The 24,988-nt window shown below is 44.0% G+C and overlaps 4 protein-coding genes across 4 annotated transcripts in view; 2 read left to right on the forward strand and 2 right to left on the reverse strand.

Moving 5' to 3' along the window:
• Positions 1–9,267: 9,267 nt before the first annotated feature.
• The window catches only part of LOC126558189 (calreticulin), a 75,711-nt gene continuing 59,990 nt past the window's right edge, over positions 9,268–24,988 (reverse strand). The window contains exon 4 of the mRNA XM_050214155.1: positions 9,268–9,280. The gene's annotated coding sequence lies outside the window, so the exon portion shown is untranslated. The remainder of the gene's footprint in view (positions 9,281–24,988) is intronic.
• Positions 18,160–19,338, reverse strand: LOC126558982 (ras-related protein Rab-4B). Its single transcript, XM_050215073.1, has 3 exons — positions 19,271–19,338; positions 19,012–19,092; positions 18,160–18,748 (listed from the first exon to the last, which is right to left on the reverse strand). Exons 1-3 carry the CDS (start codon positions 19,284–19,286, stop codon positions 18,165–18,167), a joined length of 681 nt encoding a protein of 226 aa, XP_050071030.1. The 5' UTR covers positions 19,287–19,338; the 3' UTR covers positions 18,160–18,164.
• Positions 19,937–21,580, forward strand: LOC126557822 (N-sulphoglucosamine sulphohydrolase). Its single transcript, XM_050213718.1, has 2 exons — positions 19,937–20,090; positions 20,157–21,580. The coding sequence occupies exons 1-2, from the start codon at positions 20,006–20,008 to the stop codon at positions 21,578–21,580; spliced, it is 1,509 nt and encodes a 502-aa protein (XP_050069675.1). The 5' UTR covers positions 19,937–20,005.
• Positions 22,032–24,878, forward strand: LOC126557034 (uncharacterized). The gene is made up of 3 exons (XM_050212674.1): positions 22,032–22,058; positions 22,128–23,205; positions 23,269–24,878. Exons 1-3 carry the CDS (start codon positions 22,032–22,034, stop codon positions 24,876–24,878), a joined length of 2,715 nt encoding a protein of 904 aa, XP_050068631.1.

Below are 24,988 nucleotides of genomic sequence, written 5' to 3' on the forward strand. Positions count from 1 at the left end.
CGAACATCACTATCAACCGGTTGCCCGTATGCGCCAATCACAGCGTAGCGACTGATAAGCCGTCGAGATAATAGCAGCCAGAGATAAACTCTAAACCTCAACCCAATCCCAAGACCGAAGGTGATAAGATAGCACAAAGCAAAAAAGAACAGAGTTGTTGCTAAAACACGTAAGAAGAAAGTAAGTCAAATAGTAGACATTCAGCAAGCAGGCATCAAAAGAGTTGCAGAAAACAAACTCTTGCTAGGCAACTTCAGTAGCTACCCTTACGGAAAGGTTTTAGTACGATTGCATGTACAATAGATAACAAACTCTACCAATGCAAAGGATTCGTTCAATGTACGCACTAAAAAAAAAACCCGAAACCTCACGCCAGGAACTGCATGCACACGGAGAATGAAACAAAACCGGGGATCGGCTATTCCCACCTGTTGAACCTGTTGCTCACGTGACTTCCTGACATTGTGTCGTGCTTCATGCGACTATTCAGCCTGGGCCCGTGCGCATTCCTGCACCAGACACGGTGAGCTTCATGTCGTAAGGTTTGGCCAACGCTTTGCTTGTCGTTTCGGGTCAGAAACACTGACTGCAAACCATCTGATTAGCATACATACATCCTCAATAATCGCCGTCGTGCCTGGGCGGGTCACACAGCACACAGCAAACGGATTATGCAATCGCTTTCGATTGAACATGAGCTGCAACAAGCACTTCCATACTACACCCTCGTGTGTAATGGTCGCTTACCTACGGGGCCAACCACTCGCAAACGAATATACCGTGCGCAGCCCATCGGCCGTTATCAGCCCCCGGAGCGATGTCGTTCCACCGGTTTTCTCTTTCGCTTCCTTTTTTCGGTCCCATTCGGTGACATCGATCGCGAAACATATGATCTAGCCGGCCCGCGTCATAGCGAGGGGAGAAGCCGGGTGATAAAGCTCCAGAATCGGGCTCGAATCGTGCCGACCAACCAACTCGCAAAGCCAACGACTCTGGGCCAACTGTTTGCCGACAGGGAAACTGGAAACAACACATAGGGCATAAACCTGAGAACAGCGCCGAGATAAAAAAAAGGGAAGAACGGTACCAAGCTTGGTTCTCTTTTATGATGCTTATTTTGCAGCAAAAAACAAGAAGGTTCAAAAATAAATCTCTATCCCGCGCCTTGTGTCTGGAGATGAACCACTTTGTAGACTACGAGAAATCTCGAGGCGCCAGACCGGAGCAGTACGTACGTTGGCCAGATTAGGCTGAACGTTTTAACTGTTTTGTTTTTTTTTTTAAGAGACCACCAAAAATTGCACTTTACCTAGTGAGTAATCCTAGTTAATCTTTACTGCAGTAAACGTATGACAAGTACGAGCGTGAATGAAATGGGGAAAAAACTTTTAAAGTCAATGCTTAGCGTTCCACTTGGCATATGTTTCGTAAATCATAAAGCAGTAAGAAAACATGTAAAACTCAAAGGCCTACTTTTAAGTTCTTAAATCGAGCTATAAAAATATAAATTAATCCACCAAAAGCATTTAAAAACTTCTTAAACCACATATCTTGGACACTCGTAATGGAACGTCCACCACCGTAGGACAGTGTCAGCAGAATAAAACCGCAATTAACCAGTCGCTTCTTACGCTTCGCACCAGGGCACACCAAACTAATGGGCTCAAAGAATAACACAAGACACACGTGGGCGAAGAAGACTGTTCGCTGTATTCTTTCCCGAGCAGTCCACAAAGGAACTCGTTGGATTTTGGACCCATCGTCGCGTTCCTTAGCATAGCCGGTGTCATTCTACCTGTTCAGGGTTACGGGGCGTGCGTATTGACAGGTCTTCAACCGACGTACAAGTCTCTGCACTCACGGGCCTATCAGTCAACCTTCGAGAGATCGGAGCACATGTCTCGGATTTCAACTGTCGCGCCATAACAAACGGAACCCCAACCAACAGGATGACAGCGTCTATCGGTTGACATTTATGCTTCTGGCACCGGAATCTGGCGCTAGGGAGAAGGCCGATGCGCTTAGCAATGTGTTGCACCGTTCTGCCTGGTAGAATATGCCTACAATATAGCGACAAATTCAATCATCGTCTTAAGGGATATAGATACCACGGACGTATGCATAAGCCTCGTAACATTGAGTGTAACTTCTTGGAACTATCTCAAATCAATCCTAGATCCGGTCCAAGAAAAAGCCCGGATCTACTTGAAACCCACACCTATTGGGACCTTGGAACAGTTTTCAAAGTCTTCCGTGAAATTGGATACTTTCCATCGATCGCTGCTGACTCATGTGTGCTGGCCACGCATGTCAAAAGTTCTTACGACGATGTTCGACTGATCGAGGTGCTACACTTTTTCCTATTGCACCACACTGCTTCGCACTGGCGCGTATTCGCCTTTCTATCCCGGGATCTTACACGTTACTATCTCTAGACTTCTTGAGCCTACTAATTGATTTATGACCCCCTCCGGTGGTACACAAAACAACTCCGACCCGTGCACGCGGACCACCGCTATCGGTGAGCCGTTGAACGCGAAACACCATTTCGGCAACATAATGGCCGGCGAGGCAAAACGCAAGAAGAAAAACAAACCAAACTTCGCCAATTTTCGAGAGTTACAAAAACTGAGAAATCACAAAGTTGAAGGTCATCTAGATTGAGATACTCGAGCGCATACACGCAACGGACGGTAAGCGGTGAGCAGTGGCCCAGCATCTCGCTCGATGTTCCGGGGCCTCAACATCTATCAGCAGTATTCTGCACTTCATCATCGAATCATGGAAATCGACACCGAACGATTCCGAATCCTCTTTCCCGGGTCCCGCGTTAGGTCCCGGGTGCGCTGTTGGCTCGCGCCCGCAAGAGTTCCGCGGAAATGTTCTCCTGCGGCTATTCGTTTGCTTTAATGTTTCTCCCAAAAATGCCGCCCCATTAACGAAATTAGTTTCGCAGCTGTGTAGTGTTGTTTTTTTTTTTTCGCTTTGTTTTGTTCTCTCTGCTCTCAGCCAGTCATTGGCGCATTGCGCGCACGCGGTGCGTCAGCTTGCTCGTATCGCTTCACTAGCGATTTAGGTGACACAAGAGCACAGGATGAGTTTACAGTTTACGGCTATGTGTGTGCTTTGTAAGTGTCCGGCTTCCTTATATGTTGTACCAAACGCACACAACGTGTATTTTTTTTTTTTTTTGCACACCATTAATAAATCAGGCTAACGACACGGCGGGTGGTCAGCGCCGAGACACAGTCCGAGAATACAGTATCCGTCCGTGATTTATGTGTGGAAAACTATCTGCCGAACTACATCGAGTTCACCCCAAAAAGTTGTCCAACAGGCTAGACACATTATAAATCAACCAAACTTGATCATCCGGCAAATTTAATGCGATTTCGCCACGATTTCGGTTCGTATCGGCGATTAGGATAAATTGTGCTCATCCGGTAGATTTTTGCAACATTTTCCTTTTTTTTTTCTTGTGGATAATATTGCAATGTCCTTGGAAAGATGTGTCATCTCGAAACAAGACACATAAGATATCTCCACCAAAATAGGCGATCAAACGACTAACTGAAAAGAAGAGAAATTGATAAATAAGCTAGCATATTAGGTACAGGGGTAACATCGGTGTCGGACCATTCTCACATAGTGAGAAATAACTATTCAACTCTAATACAGACTAAACACAAACATATCCATCCTTCTTTACAGACGGCTCCGTTCATCTGGACTCAGCAGGCTGTGGGATCCACTCCACCATGGACAACTGCGCCATCAAACTTCCTAATCACACCTCCATCTTTTCCGCCGAAGCAATAGTAATTCAACTAGCCGCCGACGAAGGACTACAGACTGACCGACCGAACGTCATCTTCAGCGACAGTGCCAGTGTTCTGGCTGCCCTAGAACACGTCACCTCAAAAGACCTCCACACCCAGCTCCTAGACTCCATACCTGCATCCCCGACATTCGTTTTCTGTTGGATTCTGGGTCTTTCTTGAATCGAATTCTGCAACGTAAACGAGAAAGCCGACCAACTTGCCAACGATGGTCGGCTCCGCCCTGACGAACCATACAACATCCTTTCACGCCTTGATGCCATCCGCTTCACCAACACCCTTATCTCCCAACACTACAACTCCACATGGTACAACGTAGACCTCAGCAACAAACTCCGTCCTATCAAGCACAACACCTCTTCATGGGAAGATACCGAATGTAGCCACATTCAACGAGCCCTTTCCCACCTTCTTATAGGTCATACCCACCTTACACACTCCTACCTCCTATAAAAATCCAGTCCTCCACTCGGCAGCTTCTGTGATGTTGACATCACCGTCCGCCTCATCCTCACCGATTGCCATGGATACACGACACACCGAGCCACCTGCCAACTAGACACCGATTACACGACATTTCTGTCATCCAACAAACTTCATCAGAACCGCCTTATTCGATTTTTACAGATCAGTCATTTATATAGAAAAATTTAAGCAATAGTTTTAACTTAACCGATGCCATTTGCAATAATCGCAAAAGTTTTCCATAAAATTTAAAGCACATGTACTATAGCTTTGTATTAGATTAAAACATCTTTTTTTTTATACAGTAGAGAGGCAAATGTAGTCTCTAAGATTCAAAGCCTCTATAAATAAACGCAAAAAAACTATTCAACTTCGTGGTATCAACGCGTCTACTAAATTCATTCGATGGCCGGCGTGACCTAGTAGGTCATTAAGGCAAAAAAAAGATATTCGAGAAAAGCTTTAAGTTAAGCAAAATTACCTAAATAAATGAATCAATTACAAAAGCAAAATAAAATAAAAGAAAAATGGCACAATGACACTTATAAAATTTACAAAGCGTAACACCTTAGGAAAGCTTTCGAACCGCCTTTAACTATAACGCTAGATTAATTACATTCAATTGCTTACAGATGGCAATGACCCACTGCCAAAAAAAAAAAACAAGAGCTGTGTAACGGAAAACGTAACAAACAAAAAATCACACTCCCAACACATGAGCCACCGCGTAATCATCATCCGGAACCGGCACATAGCGCACCGCAGCAGTATCATCTTATCAGCATCATCTTTTACAACCGTATCTGCTTGTTGTTGCCTCTTTTTCTGCCGTTTCCTCACTGCATTCGGTCTCCTCGAACAGTTCGACGGTACAACACCCGCAAACACCCCCGCATACACGGGCGTTTTTTGAAACGAGTCGAAAAGAAAAACACAACAACGAAGCACACGTGCGCACACGGGAAGACACCCGCACAAGCTAGAACATCGCCAAAATGACGCATGTGATGATGTTACGGTACAAGGCGCAAGAATTCGTAGGTCTCGCGAAGTGTAATGCTGGCACTCTTATCGTGAGCTCGCGTTGGTATTTGAAGAATTTCTCCGAATGATAGGCATCCGTAAACTCGATCTCTGGGTCCCATCGATTTGATACGAAAATGTCAAAAAGTGTATGATTCTAAGTGTATGATTCTAAAGATGAACGTTCTATTTGAATGTGCGGGAACGTTTGCTCGAAACTTACACTAAAATAAAATGTCACCTGACGTTGAGGACCTGACAGCGTGACTTGAAGCGATGTGAGGATCGGGAAACCTGGGATCCCGGAACGGCTTGCGTTAGCTGCAGTGTTACAGTGTGCGCGCGCTCGAAAGCACGTCACTAGAAGCAGTTGTGCAAACAAGGCACGAGATGATAAACATAGCCAAAGCATAGCGCCATAAGTCTCTAGGGCTAGTATCCAAGTGTCGAGCGCGGGATGGCAGAATTTGCATATTTGTAGACGCAGCAACCAAACTGGTACCGCTTGCAACGGCACCAAGACGTGCATACGGTGAAGATCGAACCACTTATCTTTAACTGTGTTATATTTTACACATTCATGAGTTTTTGTTTTTTTGCTGTTGGTAGTTGTAGAAAACACCCTTTTCTAACCACCCATGTCGATGCAGAACTCGAACAGGTTTTTCTTTTTCTTCTAAGAAACAAGCACCCGTTGATGAAAATAAATGACTTCATTTAATTTCTGTTCCAGTTGTCTCCGGATGAGAAAATTAGCAAAATTGGTCAATTTTATCACCATTTCGCTATATTTATGGCTAACCTATATATATCGATTCATCTGTGAACCAGATTTCACGACGATTTAACGCCGGAGCGACCCAAACAGGCAGCCACACACCCGTTAGTCCGTCCGAATGTCGTCCGGCTCGTGTCCAGCACCGGGCGGGAAATCGTTAAGCAGCACAACGAAGGGGAAAAGGTGTTGTAAAATTTAACCAGCAAACTACCCCAAACCTATTACTGCACAACCGGGCAAACGCCTGATTGTTGTGCGTCGTCGTGTTTTGTGACGATGTTATCGTGTTTTGATTTTATTGTTTTCATTTTACAATTCTTAATGTGGTTTGGGATGGCTTTTTCCACCAATATATTTATATTAATATGGGCAGGCTCATTAACTGTACACACACACACACATAAAGACACAAAGTAAAGGAAGTCGCAGCTCTCGGTGGTACGGTAAAACAAAGGAGCGGTATGCACAAAAAGAGACACGCGCACATTGACCATCCCATAATTGATGCCACGGAAAGTAGGTCTGGGGCTGAGCAGCGGGTTTTCATCCGCACAACAGTTTGGACTAGTTTTTTTTTTTTTTGTTTTGTTTCACCCCCTCCCAAATGGTTGGAGCATAGCGCGTGCAGGATCGTCATGTCGGGTATGTGCAACCTCCGGAAGCAGCTCGTCCCCCGGTTGACCGACAGACACGTTCGATACTCGCATCGTTCATGTGCTTTCGATCGTGCCGTTGAAACAGTGTTGCAAAAATGCAAAACGATCGATATAACAATAACAATTTCATCGCCGGCGTTCGCACGTATTTTTGCTTACAGCCAGCCTAGTTAGTCCAGCAGCGGGTTGTCAAGCGAGCAACTGTGTTATTGGTATAGAGGAAGCAGCGTACTAAACGCAAACACAATGTAATTTAGCATAAACAATCCCTACTAGCTTATGACCTAAGTGCTCGATGATCGCTTGTGCTGTCTAGGGCACAATCACTTCATAAAACAAACAGCAGCATTCGGCCGGCTTCGAAGAAGAATCGAAGAAAAGCATTCCCGATATTTTCGTCGAGTAAGATGTAGCGCCCATTTTCGCTCGGTCCACCATCACAAAATGTCGAATGTGCCGGTCGCCGGGATGTAGGAAACGATCAGAAAGGAACCTGGAGCGAGTGCTGGAAATGGTAGGTTTAATTAATTTATTATCCTTCCATTATGATCGTTCGTCTTTAGGCGCCGCAACCGATGGGAAGCTTGTGACTCATAGCAACAGCACCCCCGGGGGCCGAAACGCGACATCTTAATCGATCGATTCGTTGCCAAAGCTTGGGAACGGAAGTTCTAATTCGCTTATTGAGGAAAGGAAAATGATACACTTAATTACATATTTTCTCATGTATCTCCAATAAATGCGGAAAAAATAAACATTTACAACAGTTAATCTAATTAAACACATGAATGGTATGGTTGTAAAACAGTGTCCTGGTTAAAGAAATATGTCGTCAAAATGAAGGTCAAAATGAATGGTTTGCCTTCGATCGGTGGACGGTTTTTTTGTTGTTGTTTTGACTAAGAAAGAAATTGGAACATTTGGATTAAGAGAGAAAGGACAATCAAAACCCCCACACGCCTGTCATCTTCAATGTCTCGCTGTACACGTACTTCGAAATGAAATACTGTTGCACACCGCATGTAAAACCAACCAAACAAAACTACAAAAAAGGTTCCATATCCACCCTGAAAAGGCCTATGTCCTCGTGCGCCTCTTGGTGCACCAGCAGTGTTGGTCCGCTCTGCTCATCGCCTGCCAAACGGTCGTGTGCTCGTAAGATCAAAATTGAAAAACGCTTAAAATGGATTTTAAATTGATATTAACGAGTGTAGACGCACTGGGCTGGGTCGAGCTGCTTTCACCGCACCGGAATCCATCCATTTGCGAGCGAGGAAACTGTATTACCGCACAGAAAGTGTGCAGCATTCCGTCTCCCCAACACCGCCACTACGCTTAACTCTATCGAAGACAGACAGTATGGAGACATTCAAGCAATGCAAACTCCCAGAACAAAACAGAAGAACAAAAAAATACGTTCCATTTTCAAACGTGTTAAGTGCTTCACAGCAAGAAAGATGCAATACGAACCCAAAAGCACTTAACGATCGTCTCGAGCAGAGGGGCGTCCCGGCGAATAATTATAACCTTTCTGATGACCAACTAAGGATAATCTGCTTTTCTGTACGTCTCCGCTAAGCCGCGAAAGCATCCATTTTTTCAACCCCACGCCGAGTTGGCAAAAAATGTTCACGAGACCTATCAACGGTCGCACACCAATTGAGATAAATGATTATAAGACAATCGAAATGGCATTGCATTTTGGAGCAAGATTGTTTTAGCGTTTTTTTGTTTTTCATACTTTCTTTAAAATGTTCTACAAACATTACTTGGGAGGAAAATTGAATGGAAGGATAAACAGAGACGACACGCAGTGTGCCATCCGTGTCGTTGTCAGCTTGCGACAAATCGGACGAATAATTGCAATTTATATGCCCTGCTCGAATGATGATTTTTTTATGATTGATGATGTGCACAAAGCCCTTTAAACGGTGGACACAAAGAACGGGGCCGATCTCCGCTTTTACTCAAGGACGTTGTGAACGTTCATCGCAGAAGGATATTGAACGTTGGGACCAGTAAAATATTGTTACTTGTTTGAAACAATATTGGCTTAAAAATTTGAAATTTTTGGGGTTCTCTTGATGAAAAGACTATTTAACATGGCAAGTCACATATAGCCAGTCTGCTGGGCTAAAATGAGGGATATCACATCATAACCCGAGTAAGACTTATCGATAAGGTATGATAAAGTAATTAGCAATGCTTTTTTGGAGAACGTCCTAAGAAGGGATTCGATATCTATTATATCGCCGTGCCAACCGAGGTCCATGAGATCCAGAGTCTAGGTAAAGATCCAAGACTCTCTACTAAATAGTAAATTAAAACGTATTTGAGTTACTAGTGCAAAGCACACCCAGGACATTATGAATTGAGTCATATGGAACGAGTAAAACTCCACGAAAAGAACCTGACTGCGAACTAGGCTAAAGTGATGATTATTCCCGTCCTATTTTTATAGCCTATATTTTCACCCTATCCTGAAGGCCACTTTCCTCGACCGAGAGACGCCTTCTTCCCTACGGTGACTCATCAAATTTACGACATTAGGGGAAAAAAACAGTCAATCCCTATCCAAGAAAACATCCGACACATAATACATTAGTAAACCCGTAGACTGCTCTGTGCATGCGTAACACAGATTATGTCCTCTGGATGCATTGCATATGCCAACAAGGTTACAGAACACAAAGAAAATTCTACACCGTCTGAGACTTTCATTCGAGAACAGCGTGCGATAGAGCCATCACCAAAGCTACTGGAAGAAAGTGACGTAAAAAAGAAACGATCCCGATGTAGTGTGAATGAGACGGCAATCGGAATCCCCAAAATACACTGCAGCAGAACATTTTGCGAAGAAAGTAAGAGTGAACACAGGAACGGAACCGTCCGACGAAAAATCGAACATTGAGAATTCCCATGCAATCGTGCGGATCGTTCCACGCTTCCACGCAAAAGAATGAAGACATCTCAAATGAACATCCGACAGGCGAGAGAGACACACACACACGAAAAAAAGGTGAAAACAGCAAGCGGCTTTTCGCGCATTTCGCGAGCCCATACGGGAGCAGCGACCTCACCCGTTGTGGCTTGAGCTTCCGGCGGGCGTTGCTTGAGGAGGCTGGCCGCTGACGCAAAGAATGAACACGTTTTTTACCCAACCACCAGATAATCATCGTCGGATGGTGGTACACCCGGGGCTGGTGATTTGTTTATGCTGGCCTGTCGCGATAATTTATGTGCAATGTGCACGGTCCTGGCTGGTTTTTATTTATTTTTTTTTTTGGTTGGTTGTTGCGCTTATCCCGGCCACTGCGGGATGCCGCGGAAGCGACGATAGCAGATAGATGATAAGTCACAAAAGAGAAAATGGGAAAGATTGGTAACGTAATTACGGCCGAACGCCAACGTACGTTACGGGCGACGAAGCATATGTGCAATTTTAAGCATTTTTCTGCTAGAATTTAAATCCCCGCGCCGACAAGCCAGATTTCGGGCGGCCGGCATCGGTTTCCGGAGGCTCGGTGCAATATTAATTGCTTTTGTTTCAATAAGATGTTCCTTCTTTTGTTGGCGCGTATCTCTTCGCCTCCTTGACAAGGCGCCACAGATGGTTGCGGATAACTTATCATTCACTCAGCGTGAAAAAAAAAGCGGTTGGATTAAAACATGCAATGGTGCGTGCTTTAATTGCGGCTCTTGGTGCCGTCTCTTTTAATAACCTTTGTTTGCAATGGAATTTTGAGTTGTTGTTTTGTGACTAATAATCAAAATTACACACAAATTTATTATAAAATTTTTCATAAGAACGATAGAATTATAAAACTGGATGTTTAAAATAGGTCCAACACTTAGTCAGGTAGCTGAATTCCCGCTAGGAGGATCAGCCGCTGGTTATCTCATTTAAATTCGTTGGTTTTTCGTGATCTTTTCGGGCAACTGCGTTGGCAACACGGGACACCCACCGACATAGGGCGGTTGGTCACGCGCGGCCCTGATTGCTGTCGTGTTATTTGCACTTGCAACGAAGTCGCAAAAAGTGAATCCCGCTAGTTCTGATGGTTCCTTTTGCACCAACGCCGTGATTGTTGCGTACACACGAATCGGATATCTGCTTTCTAACGTCCGATAAATGCTTTAAGAGCACTTTAATCCTATATGCTCGACCAGCGGTTGGTGGTGTAACAGCAGAACATGGCCCCGATTTCGTAAGAACGAGTCCGAGAACGGGGCCAACAGCAAACACTCCACCCAAAGCGATGCTGCACCGAAAGTGATTTGGGTAATATCTCTTTCCACCGTGTGGGAATATTTGATCACAAGATCGGATTGGTACGCTGCCGGTGGTCAATCAACAATCAATAAAAGGCAGGCCTGGCCAATACACCCGCACACACACACACAACTTTCCTCTCGTTAGCATTTCTCGTCTAAACCTAAACAAAAACGGCAAGATTTTGATCGACCGTTTAGAGGTCCAGTGTGCCGCCTCTAGAATCTCTAACGTTAAAGAGGATCCGCGATCACCGTCTCCAAGTGAAAACCGATCGTTCCATTTTTTTTTTCCACAACGATCAAACGCACCCCGAACACGCTTCCGGGCAGAAAAAAAGGGGTGTTTGCATGTGTGCATGGACGAGTAAAACCAGCTGACCTCTGATGGTGACCACCCAACGTTCTTTATGCAATGCCGATACCACTTTTCCCGCGCTCAAACTCTTTTATTTTGATACCGGTCGAGATATTCCCTTCGCTAGTTCATCATTTTTCCTTTTATGTTTAGTGCGATCATACCCATTCGATACAGATTCGACGCCGCTTTTTTTGGCCGCTTGAATTCCGTAACCGGGCATGGAACAGGGGAAAAAAATTTACCGATCGGAGAAAAACACGCAGAATTCGTGGAAATTTCGCCAAACCAAACAAAACAACGGAACCAGATTTTCCGAGATCAAAAAATTAACTCACAGATAAAAATTCTCCACACCCTCAGGGGCCCCAGCAGACGAGGATTGGCAGACGGGCAGGCGCAAAATCGGCCAGACGGCTAAAAATACTACACACCACGTAGGGTGTGTTTTTAAATCGTAAATTTTCTGTACAATTTATCCTCGCGCCTGATGATGACACGCGAGCCGTGGTGAATTATCGGACAGGGGGCGGGCGGGCGAAATGAGGAACTAAACTGGTAGCAGCAAACCGTGCTGGCATAACCGGGAATGGGGCAGTGTATTATCTGTGTGTTCGCAAAACAGCTGTGACAAAGATCTGTGACAAGTGTGTAACTTCTCAAGGGAATCGAAGGGGACGGTGTGATTGGTGTTGTATTTTCTCCTATCTCTCGGGAAAAGTTTATACATCCTCAGGGAGTATCTGTAGGTATTACGTTGATTTAGAATCTTTCAGGTGTTTGTTTGTTTGAAGTAAAATTTTCATAAAATTTTCAGCTTCAATTGCTTCTTCAATTTCTTTAAAAAGGAGGATTTCTTATAGGAGTCTTTATAATCATTGATCCTTCTTCTCCTCGTATACCTTTAGGTTTACAACTGTTGTATTGTTTAGTAGCCCTCCTGCGAAGTTTAGTTGCGAAGCCCCCTGATCTTTTGATCTTCTTGTTCTACTGGACTTAACGATCTACGTGATAATGCCGGTCTGCTAACTAAGCTTATTGATACCACATAGTTGAACAGCCAGTCGTCACTATTGGGCAACGGTCCCGGATGGGCTTAAATCCTCGATCCTGTCGTATGAAGAACTATCGCCTCTACCACCGGATCACCCGATCTTTGGTTCTTCAATATTAATTTGTCTCAAACTTCAACTTCTACTATCCAATATTGCTATTCACTCTCCATGTCTTAGGGTCTGCTATTTTTGACTAATTCAACTGTGTATTTTCCTGAAGCTTGATAGTTTGACGAGTGAAAGCTCTGTCACTAATCATATCACCATTCCACACCATCTCCGATCATCACAAATTTTCTACAGCATGAGTTAAGTTTAAAAAACAATATCAAAAGTACGTTTGCGCAATAATAATTGACGATTCATTCCACACACCCAATATTCAAGTTCATCTTCACGCGTCTGCCGGCTACCGGGTATGCAAAGGACACAGTGCCCATGCTTTAGCTCATTTGCGCAAACCGTGCTACTAATTGTAATTTTAATTGCATGCTTTACTTCTCACACGCATCGTCGAAACTCCGCGGTCCGCAACCGTAAGGGTCACGTGCACCTGTTCAAATCTCAAGGCAATTAAAATGGGCGAAGCAATGCACGGACGGTCGTCATGGTGCCAAACTCGTCCCAATGTCGCGTCACTGTATCAATCGTCTGATCATTAATAAAAAAAAGGTTTAATTTTAACATATCAATTGCAGAATAGAACAGCGACAAGGATCAGCAATTCATTTTTGACTGGTAAAGCACGCCTATGTTTCGTCGATTTTCCGACCCAATTTGATCGGCAGCAACAGTTTCAAGAATCAATGCCCTTCGCGTTCCTGTACCCCCGCGTTCCTACGCAATCACTCTCATTCCCCCTTTTCATTCCCCATTCACATGATCCTCTTCCAAAGTCTTGTAATTCCATTGATTAAACCGTTTCGCTTTTGATTGCAAATGAAAAGTGACCGTGGTTAAAATAAGGTCAGCAATGAGCAGGAGGAGCAGGACATCGGCCAGTTGTTTCTGTCGTATTACGTTTTCACACGAAGAAATCACGCCCCCCCTGCGACACACGTCTTGTTTTGCCACCACTCCATCGGCGATCCACCCAACCATAACCACCAAGTCACTTCGGAATAGTTCCTCAAAAACTAATGCCATCAGCAGTTTTAACGGCGGATCTCATTTCTTTGTGCGTTACGTTTGTGGTAATGTGTGTGCCTTGTCTTTGTTGCATTTCTTCCCCGCCGGTTCACCCTTTTAAGTCCACAACAGATCAGCCACCAACCTATTGCCGGCCGACGTGTGGCCAGTGAGTGGAAAAGTGCTTTTCTGGCATGATACCGGGCCGCGGTGGATGAAGGCATCGGTTCGCGCACCCGAGAGGCCCAGGAATGTCCGAAAAAAAAGAAAACAAAAAACTTCCGTCGTCAGCAGCGTCAGCGGAGTACGAACGTTGTTTCCATACAACGACTACACTACCATCAGCACCGTGTTAAACAATGTCGTGGGACATTATGCGGCAGGCGTCAGGTGCGAAACACAACTGACATTCAGTGTGAGAATCCAAAAATTATAAAATATTTTAAGCATAATCGGTTGAATTGTAGCGTACTGACCGGGCTAAGTGTTAAAAGCACTAGTAACTGAACTACCAATAGTCAATTCCGTACGCGTTAATGATCTCCAAGAAAATATCTGCAGACCTTCAACAACATACAAGACCCAACGGCAAACCTCAGCGGTGGTCGTGATGAAGATCTGAGACGCTTGTGCCGAAGAACGATTCTATTCTCACGTGCAACAGCACATGCCAGTCCAGTCAAGATCAACAAACGATCCAGAACGCAGGCATTGCGGTTTAGGACGCCTGGCTGGCTGGTCATCTTGAGCGAGGTCCGCCCCAGGCCCCAATCAAACCAGTTTCGGACAAAGCGGAAGACGAAATGGTAAACTTTTAAACGGAACCGAGCAGCAACCACACAACCATTCGGTGACATCGGCTCTGGTGCTCAGCAAGGTGCCATTTCGTTTGGCAAAAAGCATCCACAATGACAAAGGTCGTCTAAAGTACAATTGGCGCAGGTGAAGAGATCGGCTAGATCACTAAATAGATTGTTCCGTACAAACCATCTTAGCTTAGCACTTACCTTTGGGGGATGTTTTCACTTCGAACGAAAGCTTCACACACAGCAACAGCACGAGGGTGTGGGTCGGATATTCCTACCGACCGAAAATCACTCACGCACGTGATAAAAAGCCAAAACTAGCCACAAACACATACACCTGCGTGCCGCATTCGATCAAGCGCGATCGTGATGATAACCAACACACGAAAACTGACGACGTTGCTTAGAAAATGAGTGCCTTGTTGTTCCGCAGTAGGTTCATTCAGGTAAGTTGCTTGTCGTTCGCGCCAAGAACAAACAGAGATGATGTGGGCATAAGCGAGGAAAAAAACCTATCAGTTACACATACCGACACGCGCGATCATTCTACTTTCCACCGTTTGGATCCATATTGCTGAACCAGATTCGGAACGACACGTTCGCAGCTTCTCGGTAACCGGCAAATTCTAATTCAGACTCTACTACTTTCACACACAAGGCATAACTGGTACACACAAGCACAACTCCGATTGGACGATCGGGATCACTCGGATCGGTTTGATCTTTTCTATTACAACTTCTCGGTGCACCGAAAACGGACGTAACCCATCACGGGTAATCTTGGCAAGGCCAACGCGCCCGATTGCCGCATTGCGTTCAGGTGTAAACGCAAACACACAAACACGATCCGCAGGTGAGTAGGTACAGGACACACGATCGAGAGCTGCAATGCTCACTCGCGATGTTCGCCCAGCAGCATCCACTACAGGCTAACAACTTACAACGGTGCGACTCCACCAGCAAACATCGAACATGCGGATCCGTACTTTCCGAGCACGAGTGGGACTAAGGGACGTCCTGGATCCTTTAACGCCGACAAGTATCTGCAGCACAAGTATGGGGGGAGGGGTGTGTGTGCACGCGCTTGCATCAAATGATCAAACTCCCGTTTTTTTATCTTCCAAACGCAGAGACACCAACCGGCGTACGTAGCTATGTACGATGAGCACCGTCCCGAGCCACAACCGTTCCGGCACGCGAGCGAGCATGAACTGCTGAACGAGAAGCAAAGATCTATCGTAAAGGCTTAGTGAATATGTGCGTATGTCGCCATCAAGAGAGAGCGAAAAACAGTCGGAGCCAGAGAAACCGCGCAGAAAAGGAATGGTCAAAAGCTTCCAACGCGTTACTGGCTGTGTATGCCATGCTGTTTGGGGAGCTACGCATCTCAGAGTTTCTGGTACAATCCCTGGTAATAATCCGAGAGAGAAAATATATTAAATCCTCTCGGCTTGTTCTCGTCTTGTTCTGGGCTTGTTGGTACAAATCCGTTCACTCGAGAACAAGCCTACATGAACCGTTGGTTCACTCAAAACGAGCTAAAATAAAACGTTGGTCTGAAGTACAAGACGAAACGAACCGCTGAAGTACAAGACGAAATGAACCGCTGGTTTGAAGTACAAGACGAAATGAACCGCTGAAATACATACTTCAGCGGTTGGGGGCGGCCCGGTGGTGTAGGCGACAGCAGCGCCGGTCTTCAAACGGCAGGACCGGGGTTCAAATCCAATCCGGGACCGTCCCTCTGTAGTGAGGACTGACTAACCCACTACGTGGTATCGGCAGTCTAGTAAGCCATTTCGATGGCCGGCATGACCTTAGAGGTCGTTAATCCAAGAAGAAGAAGAATTCAATACAGATTACCAATAGCGATATCTCTGTAGTTTTGAGTGGAATCTATTAAACACCGCTAGTTGTGATATGTTTTTGAATTATATTTGAATCACTTTAGAGGAGTGTTGCCATATTTCTGTCAGAATTTTATAAATAATTGTTTAAACAATACATCATAAATATGCAACATTTCCTAAAGGTTAAACTTCTTCCAGGCTTAACGAGGTTCTATAGCTTACTCCGGTCATCTAACGGTTTACTAATTAGATTGTCAGTCCTCACTACGGGGCACGGTCCAGGTAGGATTTGTACCCCGGTCCTGCTATGTGAAGCACGGACTCGTTATCCCTTTTTCAAAGCATTTAGAAGTGCAAAGATGAGTTAATTTCTTTCATTTTTTTTATTTTTGCATAGAGAAGTTTAAAATATTTTTATGTACATTTTAAGACATCTTGTTTCCCATGCAACAAGAATAAACGTTACCTAGTATGTCCGGGATAAGGCAAAGAATAAGGAGGAAAAGCCTTATCAATATGATTATTAAATTTTCTCAACACAAGCGGTGTTGGCAATACGGCACTACGTCATAATTAATTATAAAAAAATTAATAAATAAGAACAAATGTTGAGGAAAATTCATAAAATCCGGTATAGAAAAACATAACATGGCAACCGTACTCTTGAGTGGACAGGACTGAAACTTTCACACCAATGTCATCAAGCTGTTTGCAAGCACTTTCTCGAAAGGTTGAGGATGGACAATTTTACTAACGAAAAAATAAGAAATCTTTTTAAAGAATTTTATTAATTTCAATTTTTCGCTCCAGTCTATTCAGGTATAAAGATGTCTACTAATGCACAATAAAGTTTCATTTTGTAGTTCGGTTTTGCATTATATTTTGTGTTTTTTTTTTACTCTTGCTTTCTTTACATTTACAATCTAAGTGGTTTAAGTGTCCTCACTGCACACCATTTGTCTTCCTCACTTTGCTGTAATTAACATCACATTCCCTAAACATTTTAACCGGTTCGAACTTAACCGAAAGGCTCCGGCTCTGCTAATTTCTACGACGTCTATTAGAATCCTTCGCTAGAAGTGAAGCTCACTGATGGGTGGAAATTTAATGGAGCAAACGAAAGTGTAATTGGTTTTGTAAAATTAAAATCTGTACGTTAAACTTAAACGGAATTTTCACTCATACTTATGTTATGCAAGGACGTAAGTATCCCAACGTGTGAGCCGAATTCGAAAAGTAGAGCAATGCCATAGTAAATGAGTTGAACTTAAAATTTGAAACATTACTAAATAAACAAAAAACACAGACAAGAACATACTAAATGTATATAACGGATAACAAACAACTAAAGCACTTAGAATTTTAAAAAAGACACAAAAACCATATTATTGGTCGGGTACGGATATCGTGCTAGATAGTTTTGGGAAGATTATATATAAGTTCAAGATTTTAAGAGTAACACAGATCGACGGAAATGCAATCGAAAATTGCGCAGAATAGTTTTTTTTTGCGTTGCGCTCCCATTTCCTTGGGGCGTCTCGCATTCGAATATATTGTGCAATTCTAGTTTAGTAATTTATAATCCAATACTGAATCCCAGACCTGCTGAAAGGTCATCTCGGCAGCACTGCTTTATCTTCTAATCTTTTTACGTTGCACATTTTTGTTTTGAGATTCCTTCCTATACACATAAACAATCGTACGCATTAATGCACTTATGCTTTTAATATGATTTGATTGTAATAACATCAAACGGATGGTTATCCTTGTGCCAGGATAAGAAACACCCATCGTGCCATCTCCCTTTTACTTACATTTTCCACCACAAAATAAAGGCAAGCTTAATGTAAAAATAAAAACAAACCTCGTTCATGATACAAACTTACGTTGACCAGCCAGCCAGCCGTCTCACCATTGTTGTTTAGCCACCTTCTCTACGAAGATCGGCAGCTACCATTACCGGCACAGTCCGGTCGCAGCCGGCTTCTCGGTTGCTGTCCATTCGGTCCGAGCGTTCCACCAGCGGCAGCACGAGCGGCGGCATCCCCGTACTGAATACCGCTACCGATCCGTTCCGGATCCAGTTCGCCCGTTTCGATCTTTGCCAGGATAGTTTTGGAACATTTCAAAAATGCTTCCTCCACATTTTCTCCCGTCTTGGCGCTCGTCTCTAGAAAGATAAGCTCATTTTCCTGGGCAAAGTTGCTTGCCTCCAGGAACGTTACCTCGCGTTCCTCTTCCAGATCTTTTTTGTTTCCCACCAGGAGTATGCAGATGTTCTGGCTGGCCAGTGTGCGCGCATCGTTCAACCAGTTCCAGAGCACGTTAAAGCTGTCCCGCGAGGTAGTGTCGTACACTAGTAGAGCACCGGCTGCACCGCGATAGTAGGACCGTGTTACCGAGCGGAAACGTTCCTGTCCTGCTGTGTCCCAAATCTGTAGCTTGATCGATTTGCCACCGACGTTCACGATCCGCGAACCAAACTCCACACCGATTGTGTGTGAGCTGTCTTCCTTGACTGCACACCCAGACCGTGCATCAGCAACCAAGAGCACACGCAGTGAGGGAGCAAGAAGGAGGGAGAGGGAGAGAAAAACAAAACAAATAAAACATTGTTTTTGCTTGAACTTTCACACTTGCGATGCGCCGTAATCTGGTGGATTCGAACGAAGAACGTCCACCAACTACTGGCGCTATGTATGTATTTACGCTTCAACGCGTTTCAGTTCATCGCGTTTTGCTGACCTCGCTTCACGGCCACAAGGTTTCTACTTTACTTACATTTGTTCTCGATAAAGTGGTGCAGCAGACAGGATTTGCCACTACCAGCACGCCCGATGATGAGAAACTTGAAAAGATAATCTAGTATGCGGGTATTGGCGACGCAACGGAATACGCGAAGCACGGAAGAGCACCAAACAAATGCACATAAAAAAAATAAAACAGGGCCAGTATTGAATATTAATGAATCACTATTTTGTTAATGCCAGCACGAAGAGATGCAGGGAGGCACCCCGAGATGAGTGCGTGTAATATTTACCGTAAGACTCCGACATGTTTTCTAGGCTTTTGCGTCGTCACCACCGTTTAATTTTCCTAATTGTAGGAATTTTCTGCAGCAGTACGGTGCAGGAATGTGGTTTATTATATCTAGATACAGTTTTGGGGTGAGAACTAGGCTGAAAATATTCAATTTTTGCACAATATGAACCTATCGAATGGAAACATTTATTTTCTGTGTCTCTATTTTTCTTTTATTTTTTTGTTTTCTACCTGACGTTACAGCCCGCTCGTCTGAGGGGTCTGATGGGTTTATGCGCTAGAGTTAAAGTTTTGTAACTTTCGAAAATGAAGATGATTTAAAAAAATGAATACCGGTAAAAATAAGATAAATTTTAGATTTCTAAAATAAATCGAACCAAAAAAGAATTTATCAACATGTAACATGGTGCTACATAATAAATCCATCAAAATATCATCAAAATAGATGCGAATTAATTTCCATAATTTTATGCAGAATATGAATGTCGAAATAACACATTACTAAAGTTTGTATGGGAAAGCCGAGTTAAAAAATAATATTAGCTAGAAAACATTGCAAAAGGACGTACACCAAGCGCAAAAACATATCCTATTGAAACACCTATTTAGTTGTGCTACTTTATTGTCATTTACTGTCCCCGCGCTCTACAACAGCTCTCGAGAAGAAACTGCCAAAAACAGTTGGAAAAAGTGAAAGGTGAAACGCGCGTAGAGCTTAGATGAAGATCGCAAGATGTCGTGGCGTACGGAACTGGTGCTGGGCTTAGTTTTATTGTCGATCGTTCCATTTGAGGCTAAAAATGTGTTGCTACTGTTGGGTAAAGAAGGCATCATTTAAGTACAGTGCATTTTGCATAACAAGTGATATTCCTTTTCTTCCATAGCCGACGATGGAGGTTTTGAGATGGGCGCATACCGAAACCGCATTGTGCAGACCCCATTTCTCGATGCGCTGGCAAAGGAAAGTTTGATTTTCAACAATGCCTATGCTTCGGTTAGCAGTTGTTCGCCTTCCCGAGCCGCCATACTAACGGGCATGCCAGAGCACCAAAACGGCCAGTACGGACTGCACAATGGTGTGCACAACTTCAATTCCTTGCCGAAGGTGCGAAGTATTTCCTCGATCCTCGGTAAGGCCGGCATAAGGACGGGTTTAATTGGCAAGAAACATGTCGGGCCGGACGAGGCATATCGGTTCGATTACGAACGAACCGAGCAACAGTATCCGATCAATCAGGTTGGACGAAACATAACGCAAATTAAGCTGTTCGTAAGAGAATTTCTGCAGCAAGCTACCTCAAACGGCAATGACTCCTTCTTTCTGATGGTGTCCTTCCACGATCCCCATCGATGTGGCCATATAACACCCGAATATGGAAGTTTTTGCGAACGTTGGGGTTCGGGAGAAGAAGGAATGGGTCTTATCCCTGACTGGCATCCGATTTACTACGTGTGGGACGAGATTGACCTTCCGTACTACGTACCAGATACGCAACCTGCACGATACGATCTGGCCGCACAGTACACAACCATCTCACGGCTCGATCAGGGCGTCGGACTGGTGTTGAAAGAGTTGAGCGACGCCGGGCTAGCGGAAAGCACACTCGTTGTGTACACCTCCGACAATGGACCACCGATGCCCGCAGCCAGAACGAATCTGTACGATCCGGGAATGGCCGAACCGATGTTTATACGATCTCCAAACAAGGCTGCCCGTCGGAACGAAGTAACATACTCAATGAGCAGTCATCTCGATTTGGTCCCGACAATACTCGAATGGTTTAACCTCAGCCATCCGCAACCAAAGTTACTTACCGGGCGTAGTTTGCTGCCACTGTTGCTGCAGGAACCACCAAATCCGGTGGATGATGCCGTGTTTGCAAGTCAAACTTTCCACGAAATCACAATGAGCTATCCGATGAGGGCCATTCGCACAAAGCGCTACAAACTCATACACAACCTCAACTATCAGCTGTCGTTCCCGATCGATCAGGATTTCTACGTTTCACCAACATTCCAGGATATGCTGAATCGTACACTTGCCAAGCAACCGCTTCCTTGGTACAAGACACTCCGTACATACTATCAACGGCCGGAATGGGAACTGTACGATCTCAAAATGGATCCAACCGAGTCGAGAAATTTGTTCGGTAAAAGCAGCATGAAGGAGACGTTCGAAAAACTAAGCGGTCGTTTGCAAAAGTGGCTCGAATTGACCAACGATCCGTTCCGTTGCTATCCGGACGGTGTGCTACAAGATACTGGGGAGTATCTTAACAATCCCACCTGTTTACCGTTGGCACATTAGTAGCTTTCAACAGAATACTCCTTATTACCAAGCTGCATTTGCATTTATACTCACATTTATTATGAACCATTTAAAATAAAACAAAACACATCATACTTCGAGTGGTCGTTCAAACTGAATTACTGAGGCACGTTGCACACGTGCTACATGATTTAAAAATTATTATTTTTTCATGACCTTCATATGGTCTACCGAAACGAATGATACTTGCTGTATGTTATCTCACAAATTATATCATTTTACTCTAGAATCGTTTTCGTAATGTAATCGTTTAAATTAAGGAATTATAAATTTTATTGGGAGAAAATTTCATAATATTTAACAGAAGCTATTCAGTGTGCAGATCTCCTTGTAATTGTCAAATACACATGTTCCAGAAACGTAAACAAACATGACAGTTCAACGGGTTCACGTTTTAGCCGAAATCTCCCCATTCGGGCGCTCCGTAAAAATGGACCCACTTAATCTTATAAAAGAGGTAATATTCGCATTACATTCAGCAACAAACTGATAGCTCCATTTGTTCACCTTTTGTTTAATTTTACAGATAAAGACGCTCCATTCGCTGGTGAAGGCAACGCGCACCCACATCATCCTCAAACTTACACGCGATAGCAAATTTTGGGCTGCCAAAGCGGACTCGAATAGTTCTAATCAGCGTGCCAGGAGAAGAGCAGAATCGTTCAAAGCCATCCTTGCCCATCTAAAAGCGATTCCCGCTTCGGTACTGGTGGAAGAAGTGTTACAATATAAACCGCTAAAGGATGAGGCATCATTGCAAGCAGCTCCAGTGGCTCATCGCAGCATAGCACGTATTTTAGAAGAGAAAAAACTAAATCAGCATCTGAAATCGCTCGAAAGTCAATATGGTTCCGGTTCTAGCTCAAAGCTTCTCGATGCGCTTAAAAAGAAGAGGAAAATCAAATCATCGGTAACAAAGAAACTGAAAAAGGAACGTATAGCTAAAGCGGTGGAGAGAAAGAACAAAAAACAGCAGAAGAAATTGAGTGAGAAAGGTCAACCCAAGCAAAAGGCAAGTGTGTTGCCAAAATGGGAAAATGATGAACCGGATTCTGACGAAGAAACAGATGATGAGGAGGAAAAGCAAGCAACGTCAGTATGCGATTCGTATGGTTCGGATGACGATAGTGAAGAATTTAACATGGAACAGGACTTAACGGATGAATCCGACGATGGAGAGGAACCAAACCAGCAAAGTGAGCAGAGTCCATCGATTCATGAGGATGTGAGTTGTTACTCAAGTGAAGAAAAAGATGGAATCGATCAATCTGTGGAAGAACCGGTAAAGAATAAACTTTCACCGTCGAATGAAGGGTCTGTGAAAAAATTTGACTTGTCAGTTGAACGGAACATAAAAAGCCCTCCTAAGAAGAAGGCGGTAATCTATAAAGCTCCCGAGGAAGAAGACGATGAAGATGGGTATGAGTTGATAACGGATAGTTTTTTCGTTACGGACACGGGTGCCCGGTACGTGGCGGTCGCTCCAAAATTAAAGCCACGAACCGATGATGATGGGGAAGAAGATGAACCAGAGGAAAGCTGGAAGTTAGTGAATAGGAGAAGACGACGAGAGCAACAGTGGGAAGGAGCTGATACACGTGAAGGTACGCTAGTAAGCCGAATGGTAAGAAATGGAAGTTTTTAATTTTAATTTTTTTATTTGGCAGAATTTGAAACATCTTCGAAGCATGCGAAGCAAAGAAAAGCGAATGGAAAATCCATTACCTTCAATGAACAAGATCAAGATCTTCATCCATCGTGGGTAGCAAAGCAAGCGCAAAAAGGCATCAAACCTTTCACGGGGAAGAAGGTCGTGTTTGATAATGAAGATCATAGTAGAAATCCTTCGACATTTAATCAAAAGGCAATAGTCAGTCTCAATCACGAGAGCGATCTTCACCCGTCTTGGGCTGCAAAACAAGCTCAGAAAGGAATTAAACCTTTCGCTGGGAAGAAGGTTGTATTTGACCCTGAGGATGAAGGGCCTTCGTCGTTTAATCTAAGGCCAACTGACAGCCATAATCAGGAGAGCGATCTTCATCCATCATGGGCTGCAAAACAAGCTCAAAAAGGCATCAAACCTTTCGCTGGGAAGAAGGTTGTGTTCGACGCTCAGGATAATGATTCTTCAACGTTTCCTGCGAGACCAACAGGGAACACTAACAAGGAAAGCGATCTTCATCCATCGTGGGCTGCAAAACAAGCCCAGAAAGGAATCAAACCTTTCGCTGGGAAGAAGATTGTATTTGACGCTGATGATGAAGGTCTTTCGTCGCCAACAAGGACCGCCAACAGAGAAAACGATCTTCAACCGTCGTGGGCTGCAAAACAAGCTCAGAAAGGAATCAAGCAGTTCGCTGGAAAGAAGGCCACGTTTGGCAATGAGAACGATACTAAAAGTCCTTCGTCGTTTAATCTTAGACCAACAAGCAGCCTTAATAAGGAGAGAGATCTTCACCCGTCTTGGGCAGCTAAACAAGCTCAGAAAGGTATTAAACCTTTTGCTGGGAAGAAGGTTGTATTTGACGCTCCTCCTAATGGTTCTTCATCGATTAATCTGAGGCCCACGGGAAGTCTTGATAAGGAAAGCGATCTTCATCCATCATGGGCTGCAAAACAAGCTCAAAAAGGTATCAAACCTTTCGCTGGGAAGAAGGTTGTGTTCGATGCTCAGGATGATGATTCTTCAACGTTTAATGTAAGGCCAACAGGTAACAGTAACAATGAAAGCGAACTTCATCCATCATGGGCAGCTAAACAAGTTCAGAAAGAAATCAAGCAGTTCGCTGGGAAGACGGTCGTATTTGACAATGAAGATCACTTTGATCGTCCTTCGTCATTTACCCAAAAAACCAACGAAAAATCAAAAATCGATCTTCATCCATCATGGGCTGCAAAGCAGGCTCAGAAAGGCATTAAACCTTTCGTTGGGAAAAAGATCGTTTTCAACGGTGAAAATACTAACGGTTTTGGCAAAAAAGATTATCTTAAGAACACCAATCTACCAAGCGATTTTCATCCATCATGGGCTGCAAAGCAAGCGCAAAAAGGCATCAAACCATTTGCTGGTAAAAAAATTAATTTCACCAATGAAGATGCCACACAGATTAATACAACTGAATTCCGTGAACCAGACAGAACGTCCGCAACAAACCCCGGTGGGGTTAAAAAATTACAACCAAGTCAAGCGTCCGACCTGCATCCATCCTGGGCAGCGAAACAGGCCCAAAGTGGAATTAAACCGTTCGCAGGTAAGAAAGTTAGTTTCGATGACTAATAAAACTGCTAATCTGTAAGTTGCAAATGTCTCCATTCTCTATTGTATTAGTATGTAATATTTAGTAGTTTATTAACATTAAATAGAGACACGCATTTGTACACCGACGA

Source organism: Anopheles maculipalpis, chromosome 2RL (assembly GCF_943734695.1).
Source record: "Anopheles maculipalpis chromosome 2RL, idAnoMacuDA_375_x, whole genome shotgun sequence".
In the NCBI taxonomy this organism is placed as follows: Eukaryota; Metazoa; Arthropoda; class Insecta; order Diptera; family Culicidae; genus Anopheles; species Anopheles maculipalpis.

Bases quoted from the DNA above. Each gene is read 5' to 3' on its own strand.
- LOC126558982 (XM_050215073.1), bottom strand. The intron at 18,749-19,011 runs GTAAGTAAAGTA...CTGGGTGTGCAG, and splicing joins CCACTTTATCGAGAACAAAT to TCAAGGAAGACAGCTCACAC.
- LOC126557822 (XM_050213718.1), top strand. From the start codon at position 20,006: ATGTCGTGGCGTACGGAACTGGTGCTGGGCTTAGTTTTATTGTCGATC. The intron at 20,091-20,156 runs GTAAAGAAGGCA...TTTCTTCCATAG, and splicing joins AAATGTGTTGCTACTGTTGG to CCGACGATGGAGGTTTTGAG.
- LOC126557034 (XM_050212674.1), top strand. From the start codon at position 22,032: ATGGACCCACTTAATCTTATAAAAGAG. The intron at 22,059-22,127 runs GTAATATTCGCA...TTAATTTTACAG, and splicing joins CACTTAATCTTATAAAAGAG to ATAAAGACGCTCCATTCGCT. The intron at 23,206-23,268 runs GTACGCTAGTAA...TTTATTTGGCAG, and splicing joins AGGAGCTGATACACGTGAAG to AATTTGAAACATCTTCGAAG.